Source organism: Meriones unguiculatus, chromosome 16 (genome assembly GCF_030254825.1).
Source record: "Meriones unguiculatus strain TT.TT164.6M chromosome 16, Bangor_MerUng_6.1, whole genome shotgun sequence".
In the NCBI taxonomy this organism is placed as follows: domain Eukaryota; kingdom Metazoa; phylum Chordata; class Mammalia; order Rodentia; family Muridae; genus Meriones; species Meriones unguiculatus.
In genome coordinates this window covers 23,158,891-23,183,685 of record NC_083363.1, presented here as the reverse complement: position 1 = coordinate 23,183,685, position 24,795 = coordinate 23,158,891, and the positions used below count along the sequence as shown (strand labels likewise).

At 46.7% G+C, this 24,795-nt stretch overlaps 1 protein-coding gene across 2 annotated transcripts in view; it reads right to left on the bottom strand.

The window, feature by feature from the left end:
• Positions 1–24,795, bottom strand: part of Stox1 (storkhead box 1) — a 44,121-nt gene that overhangs the window by 9,512 nt on the left and 9,814 nt on the right. For both annotated transcript variants that reach the window (XM_021651441.2, XM_060369453.1), the window contains exon 2: positions 1,634–1,786. In XM_021651441.2, coding sequence (XP_021507116.1) covers positions 1,634–1,786 — 153 coding nt within the window. The remainder of the gene's footprint in view (positions 1–1,633; positions 1,787–24,795) is intronic.

Sequence of the window (24,795 nt, the reverse complement as noted above, 5' to 3'; positions counted from 1 at the left end):
TCCTTCCATTGATGAGCAAACCACAGTGAGCCCTGAGCACCCCTAGATGTGGTTTCTGGCTAGTGGTTAAATACAAAAAACAAAAACCTGAATAGTACTGGACATAAATCAACTTAAAATTTGAAGATTCAGTAGGAAAACAATTGCCTAGGTTTGATCTCCAGCACTGAAACAAAACAAAAAACCCAAAAAACAAAAAAAAAAAACAACACACAAACCAACAACAACAAAAACCCTACACCTTGAGAAAATATTCTTGATGAACAAACATGGAAATTTAAAAAAGTCTGAGGACTATGTAGAGAACGTACAGAATGAGCTCACTTAACGCCATAAAAGGTAAAATAAACAGCAGCTTGTGAAGGAGACTAAGAGCTGCAAATATTAGCGGTTCCATCTCTGGGAAACGACCATGGAAAAATGGGAGGTGGGGGAGATGAATTCTCCTTTCCATCCCTCATTACAGAATCTGATTAACATACCTTTACATATGAAAACAGTCATCCTAAAAGTAAAAGAAATACCTTTATGGAATGTTGGTGCCGGGCTGGTGTTGGCTCAGCACTCTAGGGTACCTACTGCTAAGCCCAAGAATCTGGGTTCAATCCCTAAAGCCCACATGGTGACAGACTGATCCTTTCTGCAAATTGTCCTCTGACCTCTACCATGTACCGAGGCATGCTTGAGCAGCCCCTGACATTCACACACACACAGACCATGTTGGGCTTTTCCTGACTATATGGTATATTTTTTAATTTATTTTATTTGGGTTCTTATACCTCTTCCTTCCTTTCAACCCTTATTTATCCTAATACCTTCCAACCCCCCAACACTAGGTAGAAGAGAAGGAAGGTTAGAGGAAAAAGGGGCAGAGTATGTCTCTTTACTACCTCCTGCTGGTTATCAGTGTAGTTCCTTGGGGCAAATCTAATCGTCATTTCAGGATACCTCCAACTTCTAGTCAACCTGCATCAGTAGCAATCAGAGGCAGCAGGGCGGAGTAGCAGCCTCTTCTTTCTTGGTGTCCTCCAAACCTTTCTTCTTCTGGCTCTGGTATTTATACCCTCTCAGAGTCCTCAGAATTAACTATCTGCAGCTGGCAAAGATCATGCTCCTGTCAGAGCACGAGATAACCATAGTTGACAGCTGTGAACAAACTAAAGCAGCCCCATATATCCGGGATTAAAACAAAAACATGTTTTTAACATGTTTTTAAAGAACACGAGTATTTAAAGAAACCAAAACTTCCACTACACCTGACAGTGTATTTTTAAAAAAATATTTTTTTTCTGTACTGATGGTAGAGACCCAAGCTTTCCGAATACTAGGCAAACATTCTACCACTGAGCTATATCTCCAAACCCCTTTTTACTTCTTGAGACAGGGTCTTACTAAGCTTCCAAGGCAGGCCTTGAACTTTCAGTCCTGCTCAGCCCAGCCAGTACCTGAGACTGTATGCCTATGCCACTGAGCTGGGTAACACAACAGTAATGTGACAAAAGATTCTATAGAAGGAAGAAGGAAGAGGAGGAGGAACAAGAAACAGGAAGACACCATACCCTTATATGTTAAGACTGCTTATAAATATAAACCAAACACATTCAAATGAATACAAGTGGTGAAAACTGGTTACCTGGATAATGTTTCATCAAGTGCTCCAAGAGAGACTCCTGTGTTACAGCCACCTGAGCCGCATTCATATCAGCAATAGCACAGCAAAGAACTTCAGCCAAAGGCACAAACCGACACTGGGCTATGGGACTCATTTGCACTGGGAAGACATCACCTGAATTAGAGGTCAAAATCAGAGCAGGTGATGAATCTGCTAGAGCATGAACCATTCAGAATTAGTGTAAGAACCGTTTAAAGACCAACTGGATGGCGGATCTGCTCAGACCGTGTTAACATGGCATGTTTGATGGCAGGAGCTATAGAAGACAAAGCTTTGTGTCATGGTCTCTCCTTGATGTGCGGTCAGGGGTCATACATGCTGTCCAGCAGTTCACATTTTTAAAATCACACTTCCCTGTCAGCCAGGAAGCCCTGGGACAGAGTCCAGCATCATTCGCAGCATGGGTGTAGATGGAGTGTGCTTATCACTACAGTTTACAGCAAGGTATCAGGCAGCGAATGACCTAGTCCTGTGTCTGGAGTCAGTGCACCAAACAGAACGGTTGATAACACTCAGAGCTGCAGATGGAACTCTGTAAAGGGTTTATGTAGTATTTACAAGACCCTCGGTTCAGCCCCCAGCATGGCATAAGGAGCATGGTGGCACATGCCTGTAATCCTAAATCCTTGAGACATGGAGGGTGGAGAATCAGAAGTTCAAGGTCACTCTTGAATACATAGTGAGACTGAGGCCAGCCTGGGCTACTTGAGACTCAGTCTCACAAACAAAAGTTGATACAGCTCAGTGGTAGGGCACTTGCCTAGCATGTTCATCTCCCTAGGCTTGACCTTAGGCTCATCTCAAGGCACCTCACACCAAGAATCAACTGATCTGGGGAAGCTCCCGGGAGTCCATCGGGGAGACCCGACTAGAGACACTCTAGCTGTGTGTGGAGACTGAGGTCCACACTTCCTGTCACCAGGTGGAACTTTCGGTGGAGGGGGAGGGGAACATTAACCCCCCCCCCATAAAAATCTTCCACCCAGATTTTGTCCTGCCTACAAGAAGTGTAGGGATAAAGATAGAGCAGAGAGATTGAGGGAATGACCAAAGACTGACTTAACTTGAGACCCACCCTATGGGAGAGAGCTAACCCATGACATTATTAATGAAACACTGCTATGATTGCAGACAGGAGCCTAGGAGGCTTCACCCAGCAGCTGACAGAAACATGCAGAGACCTACAGCCAAACAATAGGTGGAGCTCAGGGAGTCTGGTGGAAAAGTAGGAAGAAGGGTTGAGGGGACCAGAAGGGTCAAGAACACTACAAGAAGACCTACAGAGTAAGCTAGCTGGGCCCATGGGGGCTCACAGAGACCAAACCACCAACCAAACATGGGCTGGACCTAGGCCCCCTACACATAAGTAGCAGATGTGCCACTTGGTCATCGTGTGGGTCCTCTAACAAATGGAGTAGGGGCTGTCTCTGACTCTGTTGCCTGCCTTTGATCCTTTTCTCCTAGCTGGGCTGCCTTGTGTGGGCTCAGTGGGAAAAGATGCACTAGTTCTGCTACAATGTGATGTGCCAGAGTGTGTTGGTATCTACAGAAAAGGGAGGGAGGAATGGGAGGAGAGGCTGTGAGGACTGGGAGAAGAGGAGGGAGGAGGTCATGATCAGGCTGTGAAGTGATTGATGAGGAAAAAAAAAAATCTATCACTACTTATGATCCCAGAAGTCAGGAATGGAGGATCAGAAATTCAAAGTCATCCTTTGCTAGTGAGTTTGAGGCTGGGGTTGGCTACACGAGACCTTTTCTAAAGTAAAATAATGAAAACAAAAACAAATCTACCACTAGCTACAGCAATTTCCTCTTTAAAATCCACGTATGATTTGATATGGATTTATATGAGATACAGATATATACTATCTTCTACAGAGATACCTCCATATGAGAGATGCTACCGAGAACATTTGAAATTGCTTTAGTGTCCTCAAAGAAGCTCCTACCATGTGTGTCCAACCTTTTGACACAACGGCACAAAGCTGTCATCTGCGAGCTTCTCACACTCAGGGCCCCCACCCCCACTCGTGGGTTACAACAACAAAAACAACTCATGTTTCCAGTAAGTTTCCGACTTTGTGGGGATGAGGCCATTCACAGCTGCCCCAGGCACATACAGCCCACTGGCCAAAGTCAGGAGAGCTTTGCGGCGCGGTCCCTTCACTGCTGCTGCTAAGACAGGGAAAGTGAGGCGAGCCCCAAGCCCGGAACCCTTGAGAGGTGCTGGGAGGGCTGCCAAGCTCCGGCAATGGCCTGCTTCACTGGCTACCAAACTCTTTTTGGTTTCTAGGACGAAAGGTGACCTTTCTGTGCTGAGGAGCCTGTGTGCGGATGAAATCAGGTTCCACAGTTCAGAACTCACTCAGGAGGAACTGAACAGCACCGTTAAGGGCAGGCCTGCTTGGGACCTTTAACCCCAGAGCTGACAGAGTATCGGGTTAAAAAAGGACTGAGAGCTGACAGGAATCATCACCACAGCGTCCCTGTTTCTGAGGCACCCAGTCACTCCTGGGTGCCTCAGAAAGGAAAAAAGTGTTTAGGCTGAAAGACAAACACCATCAAAGTGTCTGACATATTTTCAACAATCAGTAAATCTAAAGCTAGATAGAGATTGGAAAGTTTCTTTTTTAAGATTTATTTATTTATACATATGAGCGTTCTGTTTGCATGTATGGCTGCATAACAGAAGAGGGCATCAGATCCCATTATAGATGGCTGTGAGCCACCATGTGGTTGCTAGGTATTGAACTAAGGACCTCTGGAAGAGTAGCCAGTGCTCTTAACCTCTGAGCCATCTCTCCAGCACTTCAAAAGTAATTTTGTGGTTGTCTGTCACCACACCATGAGGAACTGCAGGAACTCTGTTAAAGAGTCACAGCATCAGGAAGGGTGAGAAGAACTGCTTTAGGCTCAGGCAAGCCCCAGAGCTATTGAAGTGGGGGAGGGGCTGAGAAAGTTTTACTGGCTCTTAGGTTGGGCGACAGCGGCTTAACGGGGGCTGGAGTGACACACTTGTTACCAGGGTTTGGTTCCCAGCACCCACACTGTGGCCCACAACCACCTGTAACTTCAGTTCCAGGGGATCCAGGGCCGCCTGACCTCTGCGGGCTCCAGGCACACACATGGCACACACACAGGCACATGCAAGCAAAACATTCACACACCTGAAGGTAAATAGACCTCAAAAAGTAAACAAAAATGATCCAGTGCAAGGGAGGATCTCATCAAAGAGGAAAAACAAAGGTTCTTTAGGTGAGGACAGAAAGTCCCACCCCCATAAGCCTCAGGTGCAAGCTATCAAGAAAAATACCCGCACAAGAATCAATGCAATCCTCACCAAAATCCCCATGATCTCATCACAAAAATATTTAAAAATCCTAAAATTCAGGGGCTGGAGAGATGGCTCAGTGGCTGAGAGCACCAGCTGTATTTTCAGAGGTTCAACTCCCAGCACCCCCCACAGGCTCACAGCCATGCTTATCTCTGGCTCGGGGGATCAGACTCCCTCTCCCCGGCATAGGCACCTTCATGGTGTGCATATGTCCTTACATACACAGAAGCAAAATATTCATACATATGAAATAAATACATCTAAAACTTTGCTTTTTTTTTTTTTTTTTTTTTTCTCAAAACAGGGTTTCTCTGTGTAGCCCTGGCTGTCCTGGAACTCACACTGTAGACCAGGCTGGCCTCGAACTCAGAGATCTATCTGTCTCTGCTTCCTGAATGCTGGGATTAATAAAACTTATTACTTAACTTAAAATGAATCAAAGACCTTAAAAGAAAATCTAGACTTGCATTATTCCTCTGGCCTCTGTCCCTGGACTGCTGGAACTACACAACTGAGCCACAAATGCCCACCCTCTTATGTTTTAATCTGGGGTATTACAACCTGAATTTTACGATTCACAAGAGACTGTGCTAGCAAATATGCAAAACAGAAGAAAGTGTTCTTGAGCATTTGGAAAGCTTTCACATACAAACTTTTCTGTGTTGTACATACAAGAATTTGTCATGACAGTAAATTCTACATAACCCTCATCCTAATCTCCATGTTTAACACACAAACCTCCCTTAAGAGCATTTAGACCTTGCACAGGTGTACTGATGGATGACATGACGCTAGGCAGTCTGCCAAGAATCCATGCATGATTGACTTTCAGATAGTTTAACGGAGCCACTGGACCTCAGCTAATTACCTGGATTCAGGAAATCCGAGACCATCTCTTTGGGGCCTCGTATTGAATCTCATGGTGGGAAAGGCTTCTTCCAAATGCATTAAAGATGACAGCAGAGTGCAGACAAAACAACCTACAGATACACTCAGGTTTAATAGCAGAGGGTGTTTGCTCAGAGTAACCCAAGAAGAGCTCCTGATTTCAAGCTGTGCTTTCATCCGCCATATTTTTTTAACCTTAAAATTAATCCTGACGTGGTTTTAAAAAGAAAGAAAGAAGGCCAAACCAGCCTTTTTGAAACAACATGCTTCTCATTGGAGATAACAGCTTTAAATGTCTGCTGTGTTATAACTTCAAATAGGTTCAGGGGAAAAAAAGATCAGGATGAAAATAAGATCAAGAAAGGTTTTTGTCTTGCAAAGCAAGTCCTCTGTCTCCCTTTCAGCCGAGTGGGGGAGGGGGGAGGGGGGAGAACAACACTTTCTATCCACAAATCAGTGTCAGGATTCAGAGCTGGCTGCAGAGACAGAGCTAAGGCAGCTGGGCACACGCCTTGAAGGGAGGTTCTTCCTAAAGCACTGGATATGGGGGTGCTTTGCCTTAGTGGCTTCAGAAAGAGCAATTGAGCGTTAGGGGTGTACCCTGCCTGGCATGCAGGAAGCCCTGGGTTCAGGATGATTCATGCCAGCATCAGGTTCCAGGTCATCGTCTGCTACATAGTAAGTTCGAGGAAAGCCTGGGATACATGAGACTTGAGTCTCAACAAACAAAATGAAACACCTGAGACTAAAGTTTTGACTATCAGGCAAGCTACCAGAAAGAAATGAACGAGTGAAAAGGGGCAAACATTCACTCTACGGAGAGCCAAGTTCACAATGATAGATGACAGAATGTATCATGGGTTCCAGCCATGATGGTCAGCTCTTGACTGCCTCAATTCTGGAGCCTTCGAAGTTGACATCACACACCCTTGCTTGCTCTTCTCTGGCTGTAACTCCCCATGTCCCAGTGGCAGCAGAAGGTATTTTAAGCTGGGACAGAGTTGTTTGGGCTTTCTATGGGCTGAATAGGCTGCAGTAGAACCCCGGTACAGGAGTTAGCTTCTGATATCCACGAGGGCTTAGCTATGAAGTTCAAGTTTGACAGGGACTCCACTGGACAAGGGGCGTGCGGTGCAGAGCGTGGCCGGTGTCGCTCACCTGCTTTTCTCCAGCACCTCTTCCTGGTGCATGCTGGGTCTAGGACAGCACATGTTTCTCCAAAGACTCAAACCCAGAGTCAGGAATGCACCAGGACCCAGGGAACCAGGCTCCAATAGATCTGCTCCATGGTGGAACTGCAGGGGACACCTCCTTGATTATTGTTCCAGCCCATTCTTAGTCTGCCTCATAAAGCGCCTCGCTGGTCCTGCGTGAATTGCTTCAACATCAAACTCAAGGAGATGTCAAGTCTGTTCCTGCAGGGCTGATTTCCCTCACAGCCCCGGTGATGCCAGCTCTGACATGGTGCATTGGGATTGCGGCATAACTAGTAAAGTAATGTAACAAAAAAAAAAAAAAAAAAAAAAAAAAAAAAATTGCCAGGCAATGGTGCCACACACCTTTAATCCCAGCACTTAGGAGGCAGAGGCAGGAGGATCAGAGTTCGACACCACCCCTTCAGGGGTGGGGAAGAGGACAGGGTTTTCTGTATCCCAGGCTGGTTTCAATCTTGATATGTAGCCAAGGATGACTCTGAATTTCTGATCCTTCTGCCTCCCAAATGCTAGGATCACAGGCATGGACCACCACACCCAAGAATTCACCAATGGGAAGCAAGCGTTCTACCAACTGAGTGGCATTCCCAGCCCCAATATGTTACCCCTGACGACTCCCTGGCACCCAGGACCCATCAACCTTCTCTTTCTCCTCACAGCAAAGCCTCACAAGTATCCCCTGGCCAGAGTGACTCCAACACAACACGGCTAAACCAGCTCCTGCACAGGCTGCTGGAGGATCTCTACAGGGGCTGATGTTGCCCATAACTGTGGCAACGGTGCCTGGGCACCAGCTGCCTATATGCCCATGCCCAACCTGGGTACTGCTTGGCCACATGATGTACCAATTTGTCTGCCAACTGAGAAAAGGCAGTTTGGGATGCTCCAAGCACAGAGTATGGGATATGGGGCAGCAGCTTCCTCCTTTTCAAGTGTTATATGTACTAATAACAAATGTCACTTGAGTGATAGATGCTGGATGCCTTAGACAAATGATGGCTGATACCCTGCAGTTTGGTTGTCAGACAAGGCATAGATACGGAGGAGGGACAGAGAGCCCTCCTCGGGGGTGCCTCTAGAGCTCTAGCCTCATCCCTCGTGACCACCGTCCTCTTACTTTTTGCAGGCCTCTCCTCTCCTGTCTTTTTCATATCACCCTCATTTTCAGTAGAGACGCAGAGATGTCTCTGACGGGAGGAAAGGAGCGTAGTTCAAACAAGCTGGCTCTCAGAAGGTGACTACGCTAGCTGATGTACCATCAAGGCTGGCACCAGCTAGCCCTTAAACACTACAAGCCTGATATGAGAGCTAAAGCATTCAAGGAGGCAGGGGTCAAGGTCAAACTGAATTACATAGTCAGACCTGTATCCAAAAACAAAAAAACCCCTAAGGGCTCAGGCAATAACTTAGTGGGAGCGCATGTGCAGAACATTCAAGGCCTGGATTGAATCCCAAGGACTGCAAGACAGAGGGCACCCACAGACTTAGGGGTTTTAAGAATAAATTTAACTCCAGGTAGGGGTGGTGCATGCCTTTAATCCCAATACTAGGAAGGCAGAAGCAGGCAGGTCTCTTGTGAGTTTGAGGCCAGCCTGGTCTACAGAGTGAATTCCCAGGACAGCCAAAGTTACAAAGAGGAACCCTGTTGGGGGGGGTGTGTGTGTGGGGAGGATTTATCATCACACATTCTAGATACCAGAAGCCCTGAGTGTTTTTATTCCTCTTGCTCTGAGTCCCAGAGCCATAATTAAAGTGCTGGTCGGCCTGGGCTCTTTTTAAAACCTGAGACCAGGTCTTATATAGGCCATACTGCCCTCAAACTTGCTATGTAGCCAAGGCTAGCCTAGAACTCCTGATCTTCCTGATATGTGTTACCATGTCTAGCTTTCAGCCTGGAGCCTGGTCTCTTAACTAGACAGCTTCTGGAGAAGTTTAGACTTGGGTTTTGGGCAAAATTCCCTTATGATTATAAAGCTGGTGGCTACGGTCCATTGTATCACCAATAGCACTCTGAGATGAGACTTTCTCTGAAATTCAAAGGACCCTGCACGTCTTGTGGCATTGCCCCTTCATCTTCACCCATCACAGTGAACCCTCCTCACAACCCCATTCTCTCTGATTTGTTTTCACTTTGTGTTACTTCTGCTACCAATTGGAGACATTTCTCTTGTTTTTAAGAATTCTTATTAGACAAGGCTCATCTCAGCAATACAGAGGACTCTCTCAAGTGAAGAGTCCATTATATCTGTAAAGTCCCTCTGCCATGCATGGTAACATATCCACAGGTTCCAGGGGGTAGGATGTCAGTGTCTTTGATAGACCATTCTCCCCAGCACCTCTGGTATAGAGACAGACAATAGCTAAGGGGGGCGGGGAGCTATAAATTCGGGCTGTAGAGAGGGCTCAACAGTTAAGAGTGCCTTCTGTTCTTCTAGAAGAAAGAGTGCCTTCTGTTCTTCTAGAAGACCCAGGCTCAATTCCTAGTATCTACATGACAGCTCACACCCATCTGGTACTCCAGTTCCTAAACATCACACGCCCTCTTCTGGCTGCTGAGGGTATCTGGCATGCAAGTGGTACACACACATACATATAGGAAAAACACAATACACATCTAAAAAATTTAAACAAAATAATAAAACTGTAGGGCTGGAGAGACGGCTCAGAGGTTGAGTACTGTCTGCTCTTCCAGAGGTCCTGAGTTCAATTCCCAGCAACATCATGGTGGCTCATAAGCATCTGTAATGAGATCTTGTGCCCTCTTCTGGTGTGCAGGTGTACATGCAGGCAGAACACTGTATACATAATAAAATCTTTTAAAAAAATAAAATAATAAAACTCTTTAAATTATAAAGTACTCCAGTTCCCACATTTTCAAAAAAAAAAAAAAAAAAAAAAAAAACAAAACAAAACAAAAAAAAAACATGTGTATAACCTGGTTTTCTAATCACACCTGGGACAGATTTGAGGTGACAATTTTTCCCAAGAGGTCTTGGAGGCCACACAGAAAAGGGCAGCTCTCATTTAACCCAGCTTTCATTGCTGTGTGCCATGATGATGAATATAAAATATTGCTGGGGTCAGCAAGATGGCTCAGCAGGTAATGGTACTTGCCACCAAACCTGACAACCTATTTGATCTCTCAGAGCCACATGGTGGAAGGAGAGCCAACTCCTACAAGCTGTCCTCTGACCCTTCATAGTCAAGCTGTGTGGCACATGCACACCCAACACACATACACACACATGTACACATGAAATAAATGTAACTTTAAAAATATGGTATCATTGTAATAACTACAGAACACAATCTAGTGCCAAATTGTTATTTGAATAATAACAAAAGTTCCATATAACTTTTTATTAAATGCTGTCTTTTCTATCTGCTTAGCCCTCATGTTTAAAGTGAGTTCCACTGGGGGACGGGGTGAAACACTGCAACCAGGGTTTCCTGGCTCCATCTGAGCCCGCTGTGTGGTCCCGGAGTCTGCTGTGAGACTTACAGCTTTTCTCTGGTCTATCCCCTGCCTGTGTGTGCGGGGCTTAGATCAGCACTTTTCAAACTCTGTGCTGCAGAACAAGCACCACGTAAGCTCTCTGTCAGAAAGAAGGTCCTTGGGGCTGGAGAGGTGGCTCGGCAGTTACATTGGTGGTTCTCCCAGAAGACCTAGGTTTATTTGTTTTGTTTTGTTTTTGTTTTTGTTTCTTGGCAAGGATCAAGCACAAAGGACCAGCGCCTACATGGCAGCTCACAACCATTTGTAACTAAAGTTTCAAGGGACCTCATGCCCTCTTCTGGCATCTGAATGCACTGTATGCCCATGGCACAGAGATACACAGCAGACAAAATGCCCATATGCATAAAGTAAAAATAAAAGTTAAGGAGGAGGAGAGATGGCTGAGCAGTTAAGAGCACTGGCTGCTCTTCCAGAGGATCCAGGTTCAATTCCCAGCACCCTCAAGGCAGCTCACAACTCTCTGCAACTCCAGTTCCTGACACCCTCACACCAATGCACATAAAATTATGTATTTTTTAAGGGTTAATTTTTGGAGACAGGATCTCCGTGTAGCCCTGGATGTTTTGGAACTCACTATGTAGACTAAGCTGGCTCAAAGGTTGTCCTGCCTCTGCTCCAAAGTGCTGGGATTAAAGGTGTGCACCACCACACCCACCAGGCTGAAAAAAAAAAAAAGATCCTGGGCCAGGAAGATGGTTCAGTGGATAAAGGAATTTGCTGTTCAGATGTATCTGATGAGCTGAATCTAATTTCCAGAATTTTAGAAGCAGAGAACAGACTCGACAAAGTTGTCCCCTCACCTCTAAGCATGTAGCATAGCATGCACCCTTCCCATAACAGTAAGAAGAAAAAAAAAAAGTGTCCCATGGCCAAATATTTGAAAAGGTGCCACTTGGAATCTCAATGACTCGAGTAAAGGGCTTCTGTAAAGAATGGCCCAGCCAGGGGGCTGGAGAGATGGCTCAGTGGTTAAGAGCATTGGTTGCTCTTCCAGAGGTTCTGAGTTCAATTCCCAACGACCACGTGGTGACTCACAACTCTCTGAGGGATCTGATTCCTCCTTCTGATGTGCATGAAGACAGAGAGTTCATATACGTGGACTAGCTGAGTAATAATGATAAAAAAGGATGGCCTGGCAGACTGAACAGCGCCTGGCCATAAGGAGCTTTGGTCTGAGTCCATTGTAACCACACGGGAGACAACCAGCTGGCAATGGCCAGCGGCGACCTCCTTCCATTACACTGCATTCTGTGATCCCAGGCCTCTCTCCAAAAGCTTGGAGCCTACATGGAGGTCTTTCACACTGCCATTTGAGGCTAATTTAAACACTGTATGACTACCTGAATACTCGCAGATCCCAGAAGCTGGGGCTACATCCTTCATGTACATCTTTGAGATGTAGGAAGTAGCCGCCGTGGTGCAGCATCAGGTGTCCAGACCACCCCGTACCCAGCAGATATTTATTGAGTATCTATTATAGGCCAGTTGTCTGGGAGCTACAGCAAATAGGACACAGAGAGATCTTTGTGTGTAATGAGGAGCAGTGGGTGGAGGCGATCATAACCAATGTGAGGGCCACAGCACCCCATCGGAATGCTCTGCTCAGGACATTTGGAGATACCCAGGCAGGACTCTCATGAATGAGAAAAGAACCAGACACATCCCTGTGGGGTCTTGGGTACCAAAGGCAGCATGGGAAAGCAGGGGCAGTCCTGGGATATGTTAAGCAGCCATGGCCTCACATCCTTCATTTACTTGGTGCCCTCTTTACTGATTAGTGATCTCAACCGTTGAACAAAGAACACCCAAAAGGCACTCACTGGGCCAACATTTGACAGTTAAATAAGACTGACACGTCAGTTCTTCAGCAAGACTACAATCTTTACACTTTCTTCCCAAACAAAGCCATCACACCCGATCAGCCCTTGTTTCACAGCATCATTAGCACCCTGAGGGTTTTTTTCCCCCCTACAACACATTACTTAGGTACATAAATGAGATCTCTTGCTCAATCCTGACTTTTTCCAGTTCCCATAGCCTTTTGACTAGACACCAATCCTGACAATGGCCCTCTCACCTGAAAGGAAAAGATGTCAGGCTGGGCAAGCTGTACCTTGATTTTGAAAGACAGACTTCTGCAGATCAGTATTTCATTGAACCATTTCACACATTCCCAAGCCACCAACCACGGTCCTTCTGGGATGTGGACGCAAGAGAGATCTAGATTCACTCGATCTCCAGATTCACTTAGAACTGGCAGACATGTGACATGACTTTGGCCAAGGAGATCTAGAAAGACTCTTACATCCTTCATTCTTTTTTCCTGCTTGGATTTTTTTCTTTTTTTTCTTTTTTTTTTTTTTTTCAGATAGGAGCTCGAGTAACCCAGGATGGCCTTGAACCTGATCTTCCTGCCTCTGCCTCTTGCAAGCTGTGATTACAGGTGTGTGCTATCACACCTCCCTGCTTGGATCTTAGGTAAATACAGCTATCTCATGACCAGGAGAAAATAAGTTGGAGGTCAAACAAGCACCCACTCAAAAAGGCGAAGCAGAGAGCAGACAAGAAGGCCTGGATTTGGGGGAGCCTTGCTGAGCTGCACTTACGGCAGCCTGCTACCTCTAAGCCTCTTGTTATAAGAGGCAAATTGACTCTCTGTTTGTACAAGTCATTTTTGGGGCTTTCTAAAATCCCACAAGAAAATTCTTCTTTAACCCGAATCTCCCCGCTCAAGGACCAGTGACTTGAGTTGCCTCTTCATGGTTTCTGCCTTAAGCAGTGTATGCCAAGAGCTTGACTTGAGCCTCTGGGTTTGACATTATAAAATACTTCATTAGCCCCTTCACTGCTGTCGCACAGGAATGCCACACAGCTGGCTGTCTACAGAAGTCCTAGGCTATTCATGTCCAAGCTGAGTAACAAACACTACGAGAGGCAGAAAAGCTGATCCTTCCACTAGTATTGCAAGTTTTTAAGTACTGATGAAATTCTACCTTAAAACTTACAGAAGAAACTTCTGGAAAGAAATTTCCTTGCTGCATGTAGAAATTATGGGGAATGAGTATCTAGAATTACATCCTCGAGAGGCAATTTATTACTCCAGGAAATAGAGGCAAATAGATATAAATCCACCTGTCAGGAGTGAGGAAATCCTTGTCAAAGGTAGTTGCCTGGTTCCTGAAGGAGCCTGGATTCTCCCTGACTCCACAAGTCTCTGTAGATGGGTTTGCTTGGAAGTAGGTAATGGGTAGGGCCGAGACCTGCTGCTGAAATGAGGCCTAGGATCTGCAGTGACAGGAGCTGTGAAGGGCTGCCCTTTGCTCATGAGATGAAGAGGATGCTGCCTCTTCCACCAGACTCTGTGCACACACGAGGTCCTCCAACAGTCTTGCAGAGAGCGCCTGGCCTGCTCCATGTGCTCACCCAGGACAGTAAAGAATACAGGAGGCCTGTCCCTGCTCCCTGGCCCCATGCTCCCTCTCGCTTCTGTGGGGCAGCACCAGCTGTTGGCCACATTCTCTCTTTCTGGAAAGCACCGTTGGGTTGTGCATCAATAGTCACATTTTCCAGGCTACCTGCCCAACTCCAGCTGCTTTCAAGCTGATTACAGACTCTCTTTGGCCTCTGAGACTTTTAAAAGATAAAGCCAATCTGGGTGTGGTGGTACAGTATTTGGGAGGCACAGACTGGCAGATTCTCTGTGAGTTCAAGGCCAGACTGGTCTACAAACCTAGTTCCAGGACAGCTAGGGCTGTACAGAGGAATCCTGTCTTGGGATTTGGGATGGGGGAAACCTAAATAAATAAATAAAGCCATCCTGGGAAAACAATTCCCATGAATGCAATCTCACCGAGAAGTATTTCTAGACCATTGAAGTCTTTAAATACTAAGACTGGAGATGGCTCAGTAGCTAAAAGCACTGGCTGCTCTTGGAGAGGACGGACCCAGGTTCGATTCCCAGCACGTCGGCTCACATGTCAGGTCCAAGGGCCCTGACACACACTAGCCCTCGGCTAGCACTGTGCACACCCAGTACACAGACATACATGCAGGCAAAACAGCCATACACATAAAACAATAGTTTCAGTTTTAATTTTTTTATTTAATTCTATAAATGAGTAAACGCTGTGTCTTCAGCATACCAAGCAGAGTCTACAGGAGACCCACTTTTGGGGATGTCATGTTTGGAAGAGCCTGGAGGTGGTGGTTAGACCAAGTACCTCCTGAGTCCCTCAGAGTTTGGCCCTGAAAGTCCATTCTTCAATAGCGGTTGCTGCAATATCTCCCATCTCCCTGTCAGAGACCTATAATCCTGTAGGCTATCCATCCTATCCATCTCCCTCCTTCTCATATCAGCTGATTTATTTACATTTGGAAAATTCTTAGGAGCTTTGGCCTCATGGCCTTCAAAAGTGCTAAGATAAGGGAAGTCTGATCTGTGCTCTTCTCTAGTTGACGTCTGACATGCTGGGAGGCAGCATGGCTGTTCTAGATAATCCATCTGTGATGAAGGTCTTCAAGACTATAGGGAATCACCTCAGTACACCCAGAAACTAGCCTCTGCTGCCTGATGACAGAAAGTTCTTCCATTTGGCCCCATGGCGATATCACCCTCTATGACCAGAAGCAGGGCTAGAATCCAGGTGTCCAGGCTGTGGGAAGCCAGCCACCATGCTGGAGTGTGGCAGAACTCCTCTGTCGAGGCAGGGCCAGGGACAGTTGTGGAAGGCAGAATTCCAGGTGTGACTGTGTGCACTTAGCATGCTGAGCCTCCGAGTGACCCGCTGAAGAGGATTTTGCTAAGGACTTCTCCAATGACTCCAGAAAGCCATCTTACTGAGGATGATTTTGTGTCCAATTTTGTATGTTTTAAAGACATAAAAAGTGAAGTCTTTCAAGATTGCAGGTTCCCTTGAGCACAAAATAAGATTGTTTCATGCTCCATCTTCATCTAAGCAGATGTACTGAGAACACCTCCCTGTCTGGAACCCTCGTTGCTCTGGGAGGAAAGTGGTACTTGCTTGCCCAGCTACCTCAGCACACTTCTGCCTGTTTCCTCAGTGTCATCATTCTAAACATCAAGTGTGATGAGAAATGTTAATGGACCACTGTAGGTCAGCGGCTCCGATTACTGGATTACTGCTCTTAAGAGCTGATTTACTAAGCCCCTTAAATGACCACACCTCTGCCCCGGGGGCTTTTAGAGGTTCCTCAGGGTGTGAGTGTGTGGTGTATCTGTCTGACCTCTTTCTTGGCCTTGCTCAGACATGGCTCCCTAGCCCAACTTCAGAAGAAACTCATTCTTGGTGAGTTTTGGCCCAGAGGAGAGTTTCAACATCTTTTAAAAGTCCACTTGCTTCTGCCTTCATTACTTCTCTTAGGCCCACTCTTTCTCCTGTTGTGGCACCTAAGACCTACACGCTGTACTTACTGACAAACTAGCCCCTCCTCCAGGGCTCCACACACAGACAGATCCTCTGTTCACACCATCAGAGGGACCCTCTGTCTTGGTTCCCTCCAGCTCTTCTTCCTCAGGCCTTGGGCTGGCGGCCCAGCTCAGGCCCAGCAGCACTCTGAGCAGGCCTAGCTGGAGCTCCAAGGTAGGCCAGAGCAGCAGCACTACAGGTCACGTCTTGTTCCTGTCCTGTTTTCAACACGGTCAGATGGCACATTCGGTAATAAAAGCCTGATCTTTGAAGAGTTGGGCTTTCTAGAATGTTCCAGAAGGCACAAAGTGCTCAGCTTCTTTTACCGCCATCTCGAGAGAGTGTCTCTCTGGGGAAGTTTCTAAACCCAAAGCATTTCAAGAAAAAGTGAGTCTTGGGACTTTAGGGCTACCAAAGCAGATGTGGCTCCTGCAGAGATACGCTTATATTCCAAAAGGTTAGAAAGAGAAGGCAGGGCTTCTCCATCCTGTCTCCAAAAAGGTTTTTTCCCCTCCCTCCTTTTAGAACTGAAAGCAGTGGCCTCTTTATCCTTCATGAGGTCAGAGAAAAACTATTTTTTCCATCCCTCCCCATGGGCCTATCTTCTATCTGGGTTTTACCCAGTCGCCTGGGGGGGGGTAAGCCTTAGAGCAAGGGGTGCCTCCTCAAGTGATTACTTACATGCTACTTTATCTCACTACCTAAACGGTAAGAAACCCGTCTCTGATCCAGAATGCCTCACGTGTGCGTCCAGATCAAAATGAATAAATGTGGATGTTGAAAGCCCAAGTTATAGAGGGGGGAGGATGGTGAGGTCTTGTTTTGCCAAGAGGTTTATAAGAGCCCACGCCTGGCTGATACTAACGGGAACTGGTGGCGCCCTGTGGGAGGGCTGCTGGCCAGATCTCCGCACTGCCCAACATTGATCTTTCTGTTCAGTGGGATCGAAAGAGACCCAGGAATCCTTCAAGGCCGACTTCTGGTGGGACAGCCCAGAGGGAATCAAGGTCAAGTAGCAGCCACTGCTACAGCAGAGACACGGTTGCAGAACCACGAGGCCAGGCACCTCAGCGAAGATACCTGGCTCGCGGTCTCGAAGCAGCTTCCTTTCCCCTCTCTGCTCCTACATTTCCTTTCTGTGCTGGCTGGTTACCACCCACCAACTGTGGGTGTCTAGAAAAACCGGTAGTCCCTTCCTTTGGGGTACTTGGACTGTGGAAGGGGCGTCACCGCACTGAGAGCCCTGAGGTACTAAAAGGGGACAAAAATCACAGCACAAATGAGGGATATTGAGAAGCCTCCCTGAGCACCAGACTGGCAGTGGGGCGGGTTTCAAAGAGCCGCTCTACAACGTGGGCACGGTCCTTTTGCCTGCATTCCTTAGCATGAGGGCCATCCCCTTACAGCTGTGGCTGACCCCTCTAAATGCTGAATTTAACTGCTAGGGGTTTCAGGCAAAACTTCACAGTGGCAAAGTGAAGCTCACTTCTCTCTGTCTCTCTCTGGGACAATGTCTCAACTATGCTGGCCTAGAATCCAGTCTTGCCTCTCTTGAGTGGTGCAATTAAAGGTGTGTACCACCCCCTCTCAAAGATCAGCATAGTTTTCTCAGGATCCTGGTGTCTACTCTGTAACAGTGCACACCAGCATCGATTTTGGGGTCTGGCTATTTGTCATAAGTTCCAGAAAGGGGATCCAGGAAAGCCAGGAGGACAATTTCAGGGGCTGCAAGAATTTATGAGGTGCCTTTGCTGCCCTGGGATGCCTCCTGAGCCTGTGGATTCTGGCAGTGTGAGAAAGCTGCCGGATTCTTAACCATGCACATGGGGCCTGGAATCTAGAACTCTAGATTCCAAAACATATTTGGCTCAGAGTTTGGTATTTCTGGCCCAGGAAAGGCAATGTGGAAGAAAGCGTGAAAAGGGAGCAGCTTAACTTCCAGGTAACGGTGTGCTTCTGGGTCTATGACTTTCCTGAAGAACAGCCTTTGCTAATGTGCTCAACTCAGATGTCCATGCTAGGGTTGACGCAACTATTCTGTGACTGACAGGTGAATGGAGCCCCTAGAGGCCTCACTCTCAAGCTTTGCATGAGATGTGATGGCTGTTCTCTCTGTTGCAAGGAGAACCTTCTGTATGTGTGTGTGTTATGTTTACAAGGTTTCTCTCAACTGCTGGTCTGAGCACATGGATGCCTGTGTTGGTTTTAGCTCTGCAAAGCTGAAACAGGCAAGGTTTCCTGTTCAGTGAGCAGGACTCAGACTCTGAGACTGGTGAAAGACACTCCACTGAGGAACTGCCAGCTGTGAGAGCTACAGCATGCTGGGAATCTGTCTGGGTAGCACACCACTACCCACTGAAAAAGCTGCTCTCCCTTAAGGAGCCTGGTGGGAATTTTAGCAGAACCTGCAAGGTGAGGAAGGTAGCATGGGCAGGAGTGTGGCTTCTTGGCCCTCTGGGTAGACTAAGATGGGACTCAGGGCTCCTATGGGAGAAATGTTATTGCTGTTGACTTTTTGTGTTTGGCCCCTCTAACTTGTGGGTTTTGGTAATTTGTGCCTTTTCTGATTCTGGCAGAGGTCACTCAACAGTCAGATGCCATTATGACTCTAAGCACTCCCCTTCTCTTCTCCCTTGGTAAGCGCACCTCAGAAAGGCATTTTATTATCCTCAGTGTCCCTATCACTGGGTCATGGATCCGGATTGACGGTCCTCGGTTGGTAGAGAGTAACAAATGGCTACTTCAAAGAGTGTTTTAAACTCAGAATTCTGCCCCGACAATTCAGAACATGAGGTAGCTTTTTCTTTGAGAAAAACGTTACCTGTTTGGGAATGATCTGAACCACAAAATCATGCAGATGAAGAGGCTCAAATCTTTTTGGTCCCTGTAATAGTGCTAAGGGACTTGCCTGTGTTCCTGGGCGGTGCACACCTCAAAAGCCACCAAGTACTGAAAGCAGCCACTGAGAAACGTGGGTCATCTCAGCACAACAGTAGTGAGGCTGGGACTTGCATCTAAAGGCATCTGTGTCATTGACCCTTGTCAGTGGCCCAAAAGAGTGGCATAGGGAGTAAGACAGAGAAGATGGGTCTGCTGTTGAGAGCACTGGCTGTTCTTCCAGAGGACCTGGGTTCAATTGCCAGCACCCACGTTCACAACTGTGTTCAAATCCAGTTCCAGGGGACCCGACACTTTTTTTTCTGGCCTCTGTGGGCACCAGGCAAGTAAGTGTTGCACATATATACATGCAGGTAAAATATTCATACACAGAATTTTTTTTCTAATTAAAAATACAGAGTAAGCGCTGGAGAAATGACTTAGTGGTTAAGAGTACTGACTGCATCGTGGAAGTGGTGGCTCACGCCTTTAATCCAAGCACTGGGGAGACAGAGGCAGGCGGATCTCTGTGAGTTTGAGGCCAGCATGGTCTATAGTGCTAGTTCCAGGACAACCAGAGCTACACAGAGAAACCATCTTGAAAAAGAAAAAAAAAAAAAAAAAGCACTGACTACTTCCCAGGTTCCATTCCCAGCACCCACATGGCAGCTCACAATTGTCTGTAACTTCAGCTCCAGGGGACCCAACACCCTCACACAGACATACATGCAGGCAAAACACCAATGCACATAAAATTAAAAACAAAAACAAAAAAGCAAAACACAGAATAATGCTGAGCTTAAGACTTTGAAAGCCTTTAATCCAGCACTTGGTAGGCAGAGGCAGGCAGATCTCTGAGTCTGAGGCCAGCTTGGTCTACAGAATGAGTTCTAGAACAGGCAGGACCATAGAGAGACATTGTCACAAAAACAAAAAACCAAGACAAAAAACAAAAGCAAAAAAAAAAAAAAAAAAAAAAATATTGAAAGCAGTTGTGACATTGGAAATATATCCTGAGGAGCAAAACACCCAACCTGTGTCTCATACTCCCCCAGCCATGTTGAGAAAAGGATGGACTTGTACCTAAGCCAGAAGAAGGGTCACGGACAGAGCGCAGGCCAGATGAGACTGGGGACACAAACAGTCCTGTGTGGGGATAAGTACACTACAAAATGAATGCAAATAAAAGTGGAAAAAGAAAGCCAGTCATACGCTCTGAGGAGAGCCTGCAGCCCGGAAGCAACCCTTCTCTGCAGAGGTCTGAGGAGAGCAATGGGAAACCACAGGGTTGCAGAGATGTTGTTGCACAGGGATCTGGTGACCAAGGGGCCATGTAAAGAGCCAGGCCCCCTAGAAAGGACACCTTACACTTGCAGCAGTGGGTAGGGGTCACTGATCTGTGTTTCAGAATCTGCTCCTGGAGCCCTTTGGAAAAAATACACAGGACTGCCCACCCCCAATCCCCAGCTCTGCCCCCAACCCTTCTTCCCTAAGCAGCAGCAAAGACAAAAAAAAAAAAAAAAAAAAAAAAAAATGAGGAATTGTGGCAAAGGAAAGCTGCCCTTTACCTGGGATCTTGTTTCTGCTGGTCAAAAAACTCCCAACAAGGCCGGACATCCATGATGACTACCGACAGTTTCCTTAGGTAACTCGGGAGTGCCAAGAGACACGAGACAATGGGGCCTGTGCGTGTTTAGAGCCAGAACCCACATGACCTTTGAATTAGCAGCCCTTATTCCTAAAACACCCTCCAGCACTGTTTACAAAAGAAACTTCCTTAGAGTGAGAAATAGCTGGACAATTATTTGTTCAGTGTTTCTCGAGTTTGTTTTGGTTTGAGATAGTCCCACTCAGGCGGCCCTTGAGTTCTATATGTAGCCAAGGATGACTTTGAACTCCTCCTCACCCTCCTGCCTTTACCTGCCCAGTGATGGAATTAGAGCCGTGCACCACCTCACCTGGTTATGAACCCAGGGCTTCATTTTCCAAAAGCATTCTTCCGGCCAAGCCACACGTGCCCTGAGGCAACGCGTATATTTTCATTTATTTTTTTAAACTTTGAGTAATCTTTGAATCCAATTATAAATTACATCCTTTGAGCAATCTTCAAAGGCCTCAAAATCCTGTATTTATCTCTCAGCACACACCTTAACCTTACTTCTATCACTGCTCAGTAAGCCCAACTTTGCTTCATACTAACTAATCCTAAAATTCTTTTGGAAGCAAAGTCAAGTTGAAGGAGTAGTGTGCTTGCGGAGTGCTTCTCAGAATCCAAGTGTCCGCACTGCCTCTCTGATGCTGACATTCTTGGCACCTCAGGCCCACTACAGACACCCTCCCTCTCGAACCGTCATGGTTAGATTGCATGTTCTGACCAAAGGGAGCTAAAAGAAGATCTTCCAGGCCTAGGCAGCAATCAGAAACACTAAAACATTATAAGAACCCTGAAAGATCAAGCAGCTTGGGGGGGTGCTCTGTGGGCAGCTTCCCACTGTGAGCAACATTCCACTGGAAAGGTTAACAAAAATTGTTCCTCATCTCTGCCATTCAAAATTGCTCAGCCTAGAAGGCACTGGCTTGACGCTGGCTTCAACTCCTGCGACATGGAAGAGTTTTCTGCAGACGCTTCCTGGTAAGCCACAGCAGAGTCCGTCACTAACGTCCCACCCAGATGGAGAGAGTATGGCTCCAGTTAGCTTAAGCCAGTACTTGGGGAAGCCACAGCTTTTGTTTTGTTTTGGGGGAGGCCCTCCCTTAGCTGTCTTGAAGCTCAGACTGCCCTGGAACGCACAGAGATCTGCCTGCCTCTGCCTCCACGTGCTGGGATTAAAGACGGGCATCACCACATTATTCCTATAATAACTAATTTGTCTCCTGTCTTAATCAGGGTTTCTGTTGCTTCGACAAAACATCATGATCAAGGGCTAGAGAGAGAGAGCTCAGAGGTTAAGAGCACTGGCTGCTCTTTCAAAAGTCCTGAGTTCAATTCCCAGCAACCACAGGGTGGCTCACAACCATCTATAATGAGATCTGGTGCCTTCTTCTAGTGTGCAGGTGTACTTGCAGACAGAACACTGTGTACATAATAAATAAATCTTAACAACAAAAAACCACCATAACCAAAAAGCAGTTGTGTGTGTGTGTGGGGGGTAGGTAGTTTATACAACTGCATTGTAATCCATCATTGAAGGGAGCCAGAACAGGAACAGGGCAGGAACCTGGAGGCAGGAGCTGATGAAGAGGCTGCAGAGGGCTGCTGCTTCCTGGCTTGCTTCCCATGGCTTGCTCAGCCTGCTGTCTTACAGAACCCAGACCACCAGCCCAGGGATGGCACCACCCTCAGTGGGCTGGGCCCTCCCCCATCGATCATTAAAAAAATGCCCTACCACTGAATCCTATGGAGGCATTTTCTCAGTTGAGCTTCCCTCCTCTTGGATGATTTTAGCTTCTGTCAAGTTGACAAGAACCTATGCGGAACAGCTGAATTACAGGTTTTTAAGGCAAATCTATATAGTAAATGAGATGTGTTCAAATGACTAGAATTGGAAGTCTGAGAGTGAAGCTGATATCATGGCAGTAGAATTGCCATTTTTGCCTCTGGAGTTTTGCAGGCACTCGCTGGGTAGGTGCCATTTAAGACAAAACCCATAGTGGATTAGGTCCCAGTATCTGCTGATCAGATCAGAACGAAACACCTGATGGGAGGAGACAGTTGGAGCTCCGTAAATTCAAAGCCAGTCTGGTCTATTGACAAGGAGTTCGGGGCTACCTAGGGAGACCCTGTTCGAAAAAGAAAAAAGCCGACAGTGGCATATTGTGAGAAACTTAACAGCAGTCAACTGGAGAAACCCAAGGGATACAATTGTGTGCCCCAGACAAAAGAGTTCTGTTTCTGCAAGGTCAGACAACCCTGAAAACATCCTGTCAGAAACCTGAGTTCCTAGAGCCCTGTGGTCAGCTAGTACAAAACAAAGTCAAGGCTGTTGTTCAATTTAAAAAAGCGCGTGCGTGTGTGTGTGTGTGTGTGTGTACATGCCTGTATGTTGCTGGGGATCAAACTCAGTAACATTCACCAATGGTCTACCAGCAAATGGTCTACCACTGAGCTACACACCAAGCCCCAAAATAATTTCTTCTTTTACATGTGTAAAAGAAGAAAGTATGTCTGTGTACCTCTGTGTGCCTGAGTATGTCTGTAGGCCTCGTGCTGTAGAGGACAGAGGGTGTGAGTTGCCATTTGGGTTCTAGGACCTGGGTCCTAACTGCTGAACCATCTCTCCAGCCTCAGGAAATGATTCTTGAATAAGTGAACAAATGAAAAACAGAAAAAAGAGCCTCATAAGCCTAGACTCACATAAAATTCGACGTAAAATGCATCACAGATCTAAATAGTAAATCTAAAGTGCCAGGCATGGTGGCACACATCTATAACTCCATCACACAGAAGGCAGAAGAATCTCAAGTGTGAGGCCAAATGAGCTACACAGCAAAACACACATTCCCACCCCCAACCCCCTCCTGGAGACAGTGCTGGGTGTTTTGGAATGCATTATGTAGACCCAGCTGGCCTCAAACTCATATAGAGATTTGCCTTTCTCTGCCTCCTGAGTGCTAGAATTAAAGGTGTGTGCCACCATGCCTGGCAAGACTGTTTCAGCAGACAAAACAAAAAACCTAAAGTGTAAAATTTCTTAAAACACAGGACAAAGGCTGGTACGTAATTTAGTGTGTAGGCTGTCTATTTAGAATGGGTTAGCCCTTCATTCCATTCTAAGCAAAATCTCTTGTCCCAGTTTAAAATCTCAGGGAAGTCCAGCTTGTTGCGTCCCTCTGCATTATGTTTTCACTGTTTCCAGCTTTCTTTTCTTGGGGGAGGGGAGATCTCATGTAGACCAGGCTGCCCTTGAAATCCTCGTGGATTTGAAGATGTCCTTGAACTTCTAATCCTCTTAAGGGCTCTCCACTTCACCAGCTCAGGGACTGCAGACATGAGCTAGCCAGCACACCTGCTTTACGTGGTCCTGGGATCAAACCTAAGGCTTCAAGAACACCGGGTAAGCACGCTTCCTATGCTACATGCCTAACTGCTGCTGCTTTTTTTCTTTACAGACAGCCCAGGCTGTCCTTAAACACACTATGTAGCCAAGAATAACCTTGAACTCTTGGTCCTCCTGCCTCTACTTCTGACCATCACCGATGTCCAGCTCTTTTGCTTTTTATCCAGTCTGGAGCCCCAGCTCAGGGGATGGTGCCCCCCTGCCTTATGGGATGGATCCATTCAATGTGGCTCTTCCCTCCTCAGTTAAACCTCTCTGGGAACATCCTCGAAGACATGCCCAGAAGTGTTCGTGGCTGGATTCTAAACCCAGTCACACTGACACTAGAGATTACCCACCACATAAGTAAATACCAGTCAGCACAGTGACCAGCCTCAGAAACATCATCCTAAGCGAAGGCAGCCAAAAACAATGGCTGTAGAGCAGATCCACTGGGACGCTAAGGAAAAGGCAGAGCTTTAAGGACAGGCGTCAGGAGTTGAAGGGCCTGGGGTGGTACTGGGTGATTGCAAAGGGTCACTGGAAAACCTTCTGGTAGCTGGGCAATGGCGGCTTACGCCTTTAATCCCAGCACTTGGGAGGCAGAGGCAGGCGGATTTCTGAATTTGAGGCCAGCCTGGTCTATAGAGCAAGTTCAAGGGCAGCCAGGGCTACATAGAGGGGAACAAAAGAAAAGGAAAGCAAACCTTCTGGTTTGACAGACAGGTTTCATATTTTAGTTAAAGAGGTAGTTACATATCTGTTTATTCAGAACTCAGAACTGGGGTGTGGAGAGCTGGCTAACTGGTTAAGAGCACTTGTTCGTGTAGA